The sequence below is a fragment of the Taeniopygia guttata genome, chromosome 2 (genome assembly GCF_048771995.1).
Source record: "Taeniopygia guttata chromosome 2, bTaeGut7.mat, whole genome shotgun sequence".
Taxonomy (NCBI): domain Eukaryota; kingdom Metazoa; phylum Chordata; class Aves; order Passeriformes; family Estrildidae; genus Taeniopygia; species Taeniopygia guttata.
The window spans coordinates 51,795,394-51,809,287 of NC_133026.1; the positions used below are offsets into that span (position 1 = coordinate 51,795,394).

At 40.5% G+C, this 13,894-nt stretch overlaps 1 protein-coding gene across 2 annotated transcripts in view; it reads left to right on the plus strand.

Annotated features, from left to right (window-relative positions):
* The window catches only part of LANCL2 (LanC like glutathione S-transferase 2), a 39,568-nt gene that overhangs the window by 14,968 nt on the left and 10,706 nt on the right, over nucleotides 1-13,894 (plus strand). For both annotated transcript variants that reach the window (XM_030265297.4, XM_072925928.1), the window contains exons 4-8: nucleotides 1,924-2,071; nucleotides 2,707-2,853; nucleotides 6,389-6,571; nucleotides 8,999-9,175; nucleotides 12,441-12,513. In XM_030265297.4, coding sequence (XP_030121157.3) covers nucleotides 1,924-2,071; nucleotides 2,707-2,853; nucleotides 6,389-6,571; nucleotides 8,999-9,175; nucleotides 12,441-12,513 — 728 coding nt within the window. The remainder of the gene's footprint in view (nucleotides 1-1,923; nucleotides 2,072-2,706; nucleotides 2,854-6,388; nucleotides 6,572-8,998; nucleotides 9,176-12,440; nucleotides 12,514-13,894) is intronic.

The window sequence follows — 13,894 nt, forward strand, 5'->3', positions numbered from 1 at the left end:
TGACATTTAACAAAAGCCACGCTCTTGTCATCTGCAATATGTAGTGCTTGTGCAGTATGTGATACTGTCTGTAAAGACTGGGTCTTAATTGTAGGTTCATTACAAAATGTGTACTGCAGGATCTGGATGCAGGCAGACAGAAACACAGTGTATCATATTGATAATGTAACAAAAATTTAATATAACAAAGAGGAAGTATTTGCAGGAGGAGATTTGTAAAGGCAAAGAATTTAATTAGATCAGAGTATATGAAGGGTGGCCTGAAAAAATTGCAGCCCCTTTTCAAAGTAATCTAAATTGAACAAATGTCTCAAGAAATCCCATTTAGATGTAGCTTCATTAGAGAGCTGACTGTGCCTTTGCTGGTACAGAGTTGATTGCTATCCCAGGCAGGGATAGCACTGTTACAAAATCCCAAAAGTGCTGGAATCCTGTGGGATGTGCATTCAGCACCACAGTCCATCAGCATACCTCAGGCTGGCAGAATTTGCAATGGGGCTTATGTCCTCATCTCCATTCTACTTTGTTTGGAAATGTTATTGGTCTCTTTCTATTCTAGAATCCTAGTGTGATTAACCTCTGCTGCTCTTCCTTAGTGAATATTTCAGTTTTGAAGTGAGTCTTAGGTTTGGGGGTTTTTGCTTTTACAATTGGCAGTAAACTTGGGCATGTCGTTTTGAATGCAGTTCAGAAAGCAGTGTTGCTTGCTGTAAGGCAAAAAGCATGAGTATAGCAAAATGAGATTAGCAGTAAATCTTTTAGTGTTGCCTTTCCTTGGAAAGTAATTTCTATGAGGAGTAGTGAAAAGGAGTTAAGTTTGATTATTTGTTTATTTTATAACTTTTTTGTTTACAAATATGTACATGACACCAGCTGAGTGGTACATTATAGAGGTCAAAATATAATCTGTGATTTCACTTTTTTTACCTTGTCAGTTGTATGAGTTCAACAATAAAACTTACTAGTGGACAGTTTAAAAGTAAATAATTTAATTTTAAATCCAAAGCGTAGTTCTCAGAAAGGAGATATAAAACTGTTTTTTTTTTTAGTAGCTTTTCCCTAGTATTAAGCAGCGACAGCATGAACACATGATTGAGGTCAGTGGTTTTGTTATGGCATGATATTAATGCTGGCATTTCTCCTGAGAAATAATAACTGGGGGAATCTGGGAATTGAATTTGGTCTTAATCCAGATTGTTGTTGCCCCTCCCCCAATTTAAAATGTTATCATCACCATGGTTTTATGTAAATATCAATTTAATCAAAAAAGATAGGAAGAGACAGGGAGGGAGTGGCCATAAAACAGATCTCTGATCCACCTCAGTGCTAATACAGACTGGTAGAGTATTAACAGAGAGTCATTCTGGAGAAAATGAGAGTTACCATGGCCAGCGCTTGTTTCTTGTTTTTCACTGCTAAAGGCAAGCAAAACACTTGTGCATTGTAGCAGTGTCCTTTTCAAAACTGAGGTGCTAAATGTTTGAGACAACGTGTTTTCTTAGGAGAGGGAACAACGAATGGTGGTATTGGGGTTTTTTCTGTGGGTTTTTTTTCCCCTCTTAAACATGTACAATTAAGTGTTCTTCACTTTGGTGAAATTCCCAGAGGCTCCAGGAGGTTTCTGTCTTTGCTGGAGTAGCTCTCTGGGCTTCCCCATCTCCCACCCTGCATCTGTTTCTGACTGCACAGAATCCTGACGTTTGTGCTGATACCGACCTGGCTCTGGCTCAGTTTCCCATCTCGAAGATGGCAGGTGTGCAGAGCTCCTGCCTGTAAACCCAGCAGCCAACGGGACTGGGAATGGTTGAAGGGGGCTGGTGGGGCTTCCCCATTTGTTCTGCTTCTGGCAGATTGATGGCTTGTACAATGCAGTGTGGTCTCTACAGAAGATACTCTCTTCCCCACCTTCCTTATCTGATGCAGGTTGTTGCAACTCCAAAGGACAGTCATCAGCACAGATTCTGAACTTCCAGATGAGCTGCTTTATGGCAGAGCAGGTTACCTGTATGCCTTGCTGTACCTGAACACTGAAATCGGTCCAGACACTGTCCCACAGTCTGTTATCAAAGAGGTAAGACACTTTTCTCTCTCCAGCATCACAGTGTCAGTGAGGTTGAACTGGGATTGCTCTCATACATATTCCAAGCAATTTAAGAGAGGAATGCTGGAGAGAAGAGGGACCTAGAGCTGGAAACCCAGTCTCATCTGTACATTCAGTCTCTTCCCCCTTTCCCTGCTGCCCAGCTGGGGCTGGGACAGACCAGTGTAGGTGGGTCTGTGTCCAGCCAAGGAAATAAGTTAATATGTACCTAGTTTTGGCCACTTGAGATATTGCTACAAAATAACCTCAAGACAGAAGTGTGGAAGTATTTTAAGGTAAAAGAAAGGAAATGTAGCATGGGGAACATTTGCAGATACCAGAACCAGAGAAGCCAGGGCTGGAAAAAAGAATATAAATATTATCTATTAAATTCATATAATTAATAGAAATATTGATAGATTCAATTTATAATCTTAAAATATAATTGATTTCATCATAAGGGAAATACCTTTTCTCCCTCAACACTCAAATCCAAATGAATTGAATATTGTTGTCCTACCACTGTATTGTGGCTTATTTTTTGTTGTGGGTTTAGTCATGCAGAAGCAAAACCTTCTGAATTGAAGTAAGCAACACAGGTGATGAGTGTGTGTTCTTTTTCTTAGGTAATAGATGCTATTATTGAGTCGGGGAAAAACTTCTCAAAGGAGGAGCGGAAAACAGACCGCTGTCCTCTGTTGTACCAGTGGCACAGGAAGCAATATGTTGGAGCAGCCCATGGAGTGGCTGGGATCTATTACATGCTCATGCAGGTAAGAGCATCTTCTGTTGGCTGGGATGAAGTAGCAGTGATTTTTGATCAGAGGAATCTTATCTTCAGCTTCCATGCATGTGCAGTGTTGTCTGGATCAGGGTCTCACAATTTGGAGTTAGACTGCAGCACAGAACTGTGCTGAGGTGCTACCTAAGGATTTGATAGCAGAAGAAAGACTAGAGTTTGATCACACTAGAATAATTAACTCTTGAGCTGTGGTTCAGAGTACCAGCTTTTCAGGATCTGCTTTCTTGTCCTCAGCAAAGACAGTGAAGTGCTTTCTCTCATCTTCATACTTACTTCTGGTGCTTGTGGTTAGAACAGCTAAAAATTCACTTACTATCCATCACTTTTCAATTTTTTGCTATTTTTAAATGATTGCACTGCTTATGCCTCCTGTCCTCCATGTCCTTCCTCTCTTCTGTAATGATTCCTGCCCCCCCAACTCCCCCTCCCACTGCCTTGGTGCTTTTGGAAGACTATCCTTAATCACATATTAGTCTTCAGTATGCTTTTATTATTTAGATGTTTTTCTTCTTCCTTAACTCCCCTGTTTCTCACACGAAACTCTGATGCTCTTTAGTGTATTTATGACCCCTGCTTTCCTCTTTCTGTTTTCCTTAGTGAGATTCCTCTCTTCTGTAAGCCTCTTTCCCATACATAAATTGATTCCCCCCTGCCCTGAGATTTGCAATAGGATTATGATTATTTCTGTTCTACAGTCTGGGGAAAGAGCCTTAAGTTTCATTATAGAAGATTGCCACAGAGCTGCAAAACTTTTTTGCACCTGTTTCTGGCTTTTGAAGGTGCTGCTGCCAGTCTGTACATCTTTGTAAATATCAATTTCCTTGCCAGCTTATGCAGAATGAGTTTTCTTCAGGCAAATGGAAGGACTGTACATCCTCACAGTGCAGCTGTGTACAAATGTTCACTGCAGAAGTGATTGAGCTGGTATTTGGTGCTGCCACTGCTCAGCCATTCCTCACTTCGGAAAAATGCTGCGTTTCGGATTACCTTTCACCACTTCCATCAGCAGTTCTGGTTAAACCAGTTGACTTTGCTATAGAAGTAGTTACTGCTCTTCTACCTGGGGTGTGTCTTAATCTCACTATACCCATTTTCTGCAGTGACCATCCCACTGGGGCCTCAGGCTGCTTTGATTTACCATGCTCCTATCTTTACCTACTGCTCTCTTCAACAAGGTTGTCCACTCTCTTCTGCTTCTTCAGCTTTCTGGCTTCTGATTTTCTTTCCCTGGTAGTGCTAGATTTTGAGAGAAACATCTAGTCATCTAAAGAAGGCTCTTTAAAGGCTCTATCCTTCATTTGCTATTTAAGGCTGATAGCAGAAATCATTGAACAATACTTTATTATTTGACCAGAAGCTACTCTGTGTACATGTTAAAATCCTAGTTATTTTTCCTTTACATGTAATTGCTGCTTTTAAGAATTACCAGAAAGCCATTGTTTTATGCAGCATTAGATTACCATCTTGTCACTGTATGTTAAATATTGTGAGTCATGCCAAGTTGAGTCATCCACTGCAGAAAAAGATGGCATATTTGAGTCCCATCCTTTCCTCATCCCTCCCACACCAAATGGAGTGAATTTTGCTGTATTTTAATCAAATAATTCAAGAGATGGTTTGTTGAATGGTTATTTGATAACAAAAAAAAAGGCATTGAACATTGCACCTGAGATGTGAAGGTTACTGAGGGTAATTCCTGTACAACTTATAACATCACAGGATATGCTGAATTGGAAAGGACATATCAAGATCATCAAGTCCAACTCCTGGCCCTGCACAGAACACCCCAAGAATCATGCTATGTTGCCGGAGTGTTGTCCGAACACTTCTTAAACTGGAGAAAACATGTATTGCTGGGGTTATGTACAGGCTACTGAAAGAATAAGAGCTTAGCCATGTTAAACAACTCGTCCAGGAGGTAGAGCTAGCTATGAAGTCTCTACTCCTTTCACTAACCCTGAAGCAAAAGTGTCTGTTTGCGTAGCATCGCTCTTGGCCAGAAAGTCAGGACACACACCTCAAGGTTACTCTGTAGCTGTTTGAAGTAAGTGCTGGGAAGGAACCTCAGCAGCTTGGACAAAAAACTCACTCATACTCAGATCTTCTTGGAAGCACAAGGTAAAGAGGTTTGTAAAGAGCTCTGCTCTTCTTGGATTTACCTCCTAAGGATTTCTGAGCTGGGCTGAGCTTGCCTAGCACAGCTCAAGACTGAATGCATTTATTGCTGGTGTCCATCCTCTTTGCCTTCTTCTGCAGGATTTCCTTGTGAAATCCAAGAGTTTAAAAAAAAAAAAAACAAAAACCAATTAGCTTTAGGGTGTTTTTGATGACAAGCTGCTCTGTATTCAGCAGCATGAACAGTCTGCTTGAGGGACCTGGTGTGTAAAAGACTGGCAGAGGTCTTCTGGCTGAGGGGAAACAAAGGCTTCTCGTTTTTCAGGTTACTCAAAATATAGCTATTGAAAATTTTCATTCATTTGGCTGTCAGACCTTGAATTCTAGGAGTGTGCTCACCTGTTGAATACAAATGTGCTGAAGCTGGTGGGAAACAGTGGAGTTTTATGACATTGAATCAGTAATAAAGACAAGTTTTTTTAAAAAATAACTCAGTTATTAAATAATAACTCGGTTATTAGGCTGTTATAGGCTCAGTGCCTGTGGTTGTTCCCACAGCTTGCAGAAATTCCAGAAATCATGTAGATTGTGTTAAAATACAGAGCTCTGCTGTTAAAATGGTGGAAAATGGGCTGGTAGTGGAGGGAATGCCAACCAGGAGCAACTGCAGACACAACAGTTACTTGGCTTCTAAACCTTTAGTTACAAGGAATATATTCTCCATTTGACAAGGATGTAAATTAAACAAAAAAACTAGAAAGAAAATTGCTAAGAGCAATTGAAGGATAATTTTGTAGTACAAAGATGTTTAGTTATTTGGTGAGGTAGCTATTGCTTCTAAAATTGGAAATGCAGATTTATAGCCCATAGCTTTAGGGAGCTTTGTTTATGATGGAAAACTTCAACCTTCATCAATCTCTTGCCAGGTATGCTGCTTTATACACTTTCCTTCATTTTTTGAGAAATAGTTCTTTTTAAAACAAAATGTGTAACCCAATATGTTGGAAGTCTGTATTATGAGCACCATGTGTACAAAATTGTCTTTCTCCTGTAAGTGTTCTCCCATTTTTAAGTTACAAAGAGAGGTCTGGAAGTCTTCATACTCTGTTCTCAGTTCTTCTATAATCTTTCTGTGTCACCTCCATTAAGACTGGTAACAATTTGGTGCCCCAATTTTCTTTGTCTCTGCAATGACTGTAAAAATGCTCTTAGCAAGGGTGTCAATAAGCAGGCATTAATTAAATCTGTAGGATGTGATTCACAGTATTTGGATCAAGGGCAAGTATGTAGGATACTTGAAAACAGATTGTAGAATTAAGTGTTGATACACAACACTTTGTTACTACTTCTGTTGATGTATTTAGTGATGTTTATTTTAATGTTTTATTCAGCCAATTGCAAATGTGGACCAGGAGACCCTGACAGAGTTGGTGAAGCCAAGCATTGACTACGTGCGTCATAAAAAATTCCGATCTGGGAATTACCCATCGTCGCTGAGCAATGAGACTGACAGGCTGGTTCACTGGTGCCATGGTGCCCCCGGAGTCATCCACATGCTCATGCAGGCTTATAAGGTGAATCATTCATAGATTTCACAGATTCACAGAATATTCTGGGTTGGAGGGCACCCATAAGGATCATCAAGTCCAGACCCTAAGTGAGTGGCCCAAGCAGGGATCAAACTCACAGCCTTAGTAACAAGCTCTTAGATATATGTAAATATATACACATACATATGTGAAATCATTCATAGATTTCACAGATTCACAGAATATTCTGGGTTGGAGGGCACCCATAAGGATCATCAAGTCCAGCCCCTAAGTGAGTGGCCCAAGCAGGGATCAAACTCACAGCCTTAGTAACAAGCTCTTAGATATATGTAAATATATACACATACATATGTATGTGTATTTATAGCTCTATCTTTACAGAGAGACTCATGGAGGCCTGTTTGCTTGCAAGACTTTATATAGCATCTTTCTAGATCTAGACTTTTGAACAAGAACGCCAAGCTAGACACCTAAAAAACCTCAGAATACTTATATTGGTATGCTTTAAAAAGAAAATAACTGGGTAAAATTGCTTCTCAGGGCACTAGCAGTTACTAAGCTTTCTTAGGAAAGAGACATATATTTTAACAATTTGGCATCAAAGTCCTGGGTGTGAGAACATTGACCTAAATTCTTTGAATCTTCATCCTAAGAATTTCAACAACTGTGTTGGTTTTCAAAAGTATAGGTTCATATGCCTTGCCAAAGAATGTCTTCCATAAATTACTCTGTTATTAAGATATAAGTCTCGAGAACTTAACATCTGAGCTAAGATCCCAGGCCCCTTCTAGGGCATAAATAAAACTGCTGAGCTACCACAAGCCTGCTGTTTGCCCTTCTCCATTCTTAACTAGGTTTGCTACCTGTCTTTTTGTGTGCTTCTGATTTGCATGACATTTGAAAGTATGCCATTTAATTAAATTTATGCAAATCGATTCTTGCTTTTGACAGCCCTCCTTGACAGATTCCCTGGTTGCCATCTGGGTGGGCTGATGAAAAGCAGGCTTGGTTTATGGAATAACACTCATGCTGCTACCTGCAATATGAACTTTAAATTTCTCACAGCATTGCTGCACGTAACAGCAGCTGCAGTTGCTTTTTCTTTGGACTCTGGTAGGAGAGTGACTTACACTTCTCGCTCTCTCCTTCTTTGTCAATGTGATGCTTTCCCCAGCACAAAATGTTTTGCAAGAGGTGAGAGGAATAGGGCCAAGTTCTGATTAGCAGTCTCCTTTTTGGCCTCTTTCTGTGTTTAAGGTGATGAAACATATGTTTTTCTATTATTCTTTATATTCGTCTTTTTGAAGCACTGAAAGGAAAAAGTTGGCATGTGTTTTGCTGGCTATGCTGTCATACCAGGCACAGGACTTGTGATAAAAGACAGCAGCGTTTGTCCTGGAAATCAAGTGCTGTCACCAGGCCTTAATTCAAAATGTTGCAGCTAAGCAGCTGGCAAAACCTGTTCAGAGAGGCACTTCTGTATCAAGCTTGTGAATTTAAGAATCTTACGTGTTAGTTGCTTCTGTTATCTTACTAAATAGTTTGCTAGGGGATACTATCTCCAAAGGACTAAGTCTACAGCAGTGCATCAGGGTTGTCTTGTTGGGGTTTTTTGGTAGGGGTTTTTGTTGTTGGTTTGAAGTTTAGTTTGTTTGTTGATCTGTAAAGGGACTTAGGCAAAGATGAGCAGCAAAATGGCTTTATAAAGGTGGAATTCTGGTGTCAATCAGATAAATTACTTGCTTTTGTTTGCTTCTTTCTGGATGAGCCCTCTATGTTTAAAGTGCGTTTCAGATGCAATAAACTTTGCAAACGTGTTCCTTTGCTCAAACTGACTACTGCTTCTGAGTATATACTATACAAATATACTAATACAAGTAGTGAAAAAGGCAGTGTAGGGTTCCTGCTTGTATTTGTGACAGATAAAAGAGTCCTGTGCTATGCAAAGAGATATTCTTGTTTATTTTTGACATGGAATTGAAGGCAGACATGAGCAGACATGAGCAGTCAGGAAGAACTCGTCATGAAGACCAGCAATTTAGGACCAGATTTGGCCCTAAATTTGGTCCTAATCCATTGTTCTGTGTTACATTTCTTGGAGGTAGCATCACATTTCTGTGTTTTCAAATTCTGGTTTGGGAATAGAAAATGAAGAAAAAAGGACCACATACCCTTCAAATAGATTGTAGGTTTTAGAACCAAAGGCCTTGAACTTGAGGGTTTTTTTTGAGGGTCCTGATTTTGGAAACAAAAACCTGAAAAGTTTTTTCTTTTACCCTGCAGGGAAAGGAGAAACAGCTTGCTAAGGAAAGAAAAAGAAGTCTATGAAGAATAGATTCTTAAAATTCAAAATAAATTTTATATGGAAAACCCTACACAAATAGCAAAACATCTTTTGTTTTCATTAATCCTTCACTTGATGTGTATTTATTTTCTGCTTTTATTCCACAGACTTTTAAAGAGGATAAATACCTGAAAGATGCTATGGATTGCAGTGATGTCATCTGGCAGAGAGGTTTATTGAGAAAAGGATATGGGATCTGCCATGGCACTGCTGGCAATGGCTACTCCTTCTTGTCTCTCTACAACCTAACTCAGGACAGAAAGTACCTCTACCGAGCTTGCAAGGTGAGCTCTGCAGCAGGCCAGCAAAATCACTGTTCCCTTTCACAGCCCAGTGCCTGTACAGGGGTAGACTGGGGTGGGGGCGGGCTGATGTGCACTGGGGCTAGCGGGGACACTGGGTGGGGTAACAGGGCCCATCACTTGCTCCACTTCATTCACTTTGACTGGACAACTTCAACTGTGGATGTGGGGCAAGCACTGGCATAATAAGCAGACTGAAACACATAAATTATCTGTAAGAGGGGAGGGACTAAATGTATTCAGAAGAAAATAAGAGCCTGAAAATTAGCCTGTCTGAACAATAACAGACTGATGTTATGTGCTGCTAATTATTCCACTGAGAGTTCCACTGTCTTCCTCAGGTCCTCAAGCAATACTGTTTGTATTTGTATTTTGTAATTATTTGTTTTCAGACTAGTGCCTGTTTGAGGCTTTTACAGCTCTGAATTGCAGTTATTAAATTGCTCACTTAGAGTTTTTTTATTAATACAAATTGCAGAGAAAGACACACTCAGAATTTTTCCGCTGGAATTGTCCAAGTTCTGCTATCAGCTCTTGATTATGCTAGCAGTTACTAAAGGAGAAGGCTTTCTCTGCCTGTTTCCTTACCTTGTAAGACCTTGGTTTGGTTTGTTGGATTTGTTTTCCACTTTAAGTCGCTGATATGAGGTTTCATGTTGTGTACACAGCTTTTTAGCTTAGGCCTTTTACACAGTATTGCAAATGAAATTTGGTGAGTTGCTTCCTAGGTGCTTTTAGTGAATATTGGCCATATGTAAAGTTATTGTATTCATCTCTGCAGTCAGCCTGTCCTCTCTCAGCAGAGCTTTAAAAATCTGCTTCTTGTCTCACATTTACCAAAGCATCATGCTGTGAGCACACCTGTAGACGTACCTGCATCCTAGAGATTGAAATAAAACGCTACTACTCCAACAGCAAAATGTGTGACTTTGTTACACGTGGAGTCACCCACTGCTGATGTGTGAGCCCCAGCACCCTGCAGGCATTGCTGGCAGCATGACTGTCAACTCTCCCTATCATCCTCCATGCTAGCACACCTTCTGCAGCTCTGTGCAGCATTGGCAGCGCCTGGTGGTGCTGTATTTCTGGCCCAAGAGAGACCTGGTGTTTGTCCTTTCCCATCTAGAGAAAAGCAAACGTATCTGTCTCAAAGACAGAAAAAGGAAGAGACTCTGTTAGGTACCTGAAATCCCTTTAAGAAGGAGGTTGTGATGCAGTGGCCAAAGACTGTTCACTGGAGCTGGCTGCCATAGTCAGGCAGTGGATTTGCAGCCACTCTGCTGCTTAGCATGCTAAGTGGCAGGGTAGGGGGAAAACAGGCAGAGTAAGAGGGAAACAGGCAGAGGGATTTGCTTGTCTGGTACTCTTGAAATCTTTTTTTTCTGAGCCAGAGTGTGCAGGGAAGCAAACATGCAGTTATGTTGGTACCTAGAGGCATGTAACTGAGAGGATGAGATTGCTGCCTTCCCAGGGGTGCTTCTTCACACTGAAAACATCAGGCCCAGGGGAAGGAGTCTTGCCTGGAATCCCTGGTTACCTCACAAAAGCCGCAAAACTGTTTCCAAAATGAGCCACAAGAACTTGAATAGAGGAGACCCCTGTTTTGTGCTTCATACTTTCATCCTCACAGCTTTCCTCTCAGATTATCAGGAGCTGAGGCACTCCTAGCTGGCCTGTCTGTAAGAGGAGAGAGGGGCTGTGGCATCCTGGGCTCTAGGCAACAGAGCATTGAGCCCTGTGCTGTTCAGCCTTGTGATTGCCACTGTTAGTGGCAAGCATGCCAGTCTTGCGACAAATAATGTCAGATGTCTCCCTGAGATATTGTTTCTTCCCCTTTTCCCTCCCCCCAGTTAAACAAAGATCCTGTGACTTACTGGATCGTGGTTGTGCTCAAGTTATGAACTTGCAGATGATGGTTGTGTTTCAGTAGCCTAGGGTGCATTTTTAAAATTTCTGTTGTAGTTCCCAGGCTGGAAGTAATAATCAAGGCTAGTGTGCAATCAGATGTGGATGTTGCAAGAATTGATTGTAGCTTAGAAACATGCCATAAACATGTTTGGTCCTCACATTTAAGACAGGATTACATGGGAAAATTAAACCATAATTTGGAGATTTATACCCAGAGGGTGCCCAAAAATGTGTAATCAGTTCTTAATAACAGTGTGAATCACAGCGTTTATGTTTGTGGTTTTTTTCCCTTGTGTTTCCTGAAAGACACTCAGACACATGCACATACCTCTATCAAGAGAAGATCATCATTCCCCACTAAATATTTAAACAGAACGGAGTGGATAGGGAGAGGGGAGATACTATCCATCTCCTTGTAATGAACAGACAGATATCTCTGGAATCATGCTTACAGCCCATAGAGCCCCAGCTCTAGGGCAGGGGCCCCCTCTAGTTAGGCTGATGTGTTTGCTAGCAGGTAGGCCCAATTGCAGGGGAATCAGGGAGAGATCTCTCGCTTATTCGTTTTGCAGGAGTCTATGCATGTATTTCGAACAAGCAGTGGTTTGCATCCAAGCACAGAAATGCCAGGGAAACTTGTGCCCCCCTAATGCTCTGTAGAGCCATAAAGGAAAAGTAGCTGGTTCTTACTGAATTGATCCAGGTGTAGTTCATAAGTCATGTGTGTCTAATGTAGCTACCTCAGCAGTGCTAATGAACGTGAGAAAGACACTATTAACTCTTTTTAATGGTAATCCATTTCCTGCAACAAAACATTGATGACCGTAATTGTCTAACTGTATTTATAATGATTTTTCATAAGGCTTGGAGAGAGAAAATAAATGAATCTAATTAATGACAGCTGAAGATTTAATACTCTGAATTGTTGCACAGAAATGAAAGAAAACCAAAATGCAATTAACAGCTATAAATCCTGAGTTTGTGGATAAATTAAGCACCAATAGAGATAAGAGACTGATACAATATTATTAAAATTTTGACTGAGTATATCTGTTCTTACAGCATTTTCCCTTGGCATGTAGCAGGGTTGATTTACAAAAAGCAGATGTCTAGCCCACCATTACATTGTTATGAAACTGAAACTCACTCTCTGCAAATACATATTTTAAAACCTGATTGCAGTCTTGTCATGGTTGAAGGAGGACAAATTTATCTCAATGATTTGTGTTGTGTGTCTGCTTACACTGCTTCACATTTTGTACCTATTAATGATATTCAGATACTCAAGCTTGCATTTAACAGTCTTGAATAAAAAAATATTTTTTAATGTGTCCCTCAGTTTGCTGAATGGTGTTTGGAGTATGGTGCACATGGATGTCGTATTCCTGACCGACCTTATTCCCTCTTTGAAGGTAAAGTGATGATGTTGCAAATGGTCTTATACTATAGGAAAGAAGGGCATCCATTCAATTTTGGCACATGCATAGGAGTTGGGAAGTCTTCAATTGGTTCCTCCACTATTAAACACCCCTACACCATTATCTCTGCCAATAAGAAGGCAGGGGGTAGAAAAGGACAAAGAAAAATCATTCACTATCACAACTCTCACTCCTGCTTTCATTTCAGCAGTTTGAATGTAAAACCAGTGGCAGTGTTCCTCCGGTATAAAATTCTGCTGTGCTGATTCTGCTGTGCTGATGCAACTTTATTTAAAGCAAACAGAAATTCAGGCAACAATTGTGTCACAGGTGGTTTTTCAGAGGGACCAGACAGAGGAGCATCTGTGGGTAGGGGGTCTCCAGCTAGCTGCTAGCTGTCAGAACTAGGCCTTCTCTGCTGCCATGCTCAACCAAGGAAAAGGTAGTTTTAATATGAACCCAAATCACTTGAACAGGAAAGCAGTGCAGAGTTCTTAGGGGCTTATCTGTAAGTTCCAAGATATTACCAGATACTTTCCTAGAGCTTTGTATTTTTTTTTATGTAGCTTATTTTCTATTCCTTGTATCATCCTCAAGTTACAGAATCAGTAGCAAGGAATTACAGATCCAAGTGGGATTTAAGATAGGGCCGCGGCTGCTCCATGAACGAGCCTCGTGTGCCACCTGCCGCAGATATTTGAAATGACAGCAGCCGGGCAGGGATATTTGCAAATTAACAATCCAGGGTGTGAATGAACACAAGAGAGCAGGAGCCCTTCTAAATACAGTTATTGTTTTAATGCTTAAAGGAGAAAAGCATTCCTATTCCTGAGAGCACTCCTTCATGCTCTTGTAGGGAGGGAAAAGAGCATGCATATAGTCTGTTGTAGAAAATCTTTGAAATTTGTTGAGAAGGTGAAACAGTATGAATAGCAGGATGATTTGTGCTTTGAATGTGGACATACAGCTTTTATTTTGGTTTTTAATTGTCTGGAATTTTTTAAGAAAAATACAGAAGTCTCTCATTTGAGATAAAAAAAAAAAAACCTCTTAAAGTGGGGCTTTGTTTCTTTCTGTAGCCAAAATTCTGCTTGCAGTTGTCCAATTCTGCCTGTATATGTGTGCTTTGAACAGAAGTTGCATGTGCATCTATGGAATTTTCCTAAGTTTTTTGTTTCCATCAGATACTGTAATTCAGAAAGGTTCCTTTATATATGTATATATGCATAGCTGTTTATAAAGCAGGATTTTAGCTTGATCATAAAACTGAACTTGTATTTGTATGATTTCCTTGTTGTATCTCTCTTGTCTGTTGCCCTATGAGTTCTGTTGGGTGATGCACTTTGGGGTCTGGACCTCTTCATGGATAGTGAGG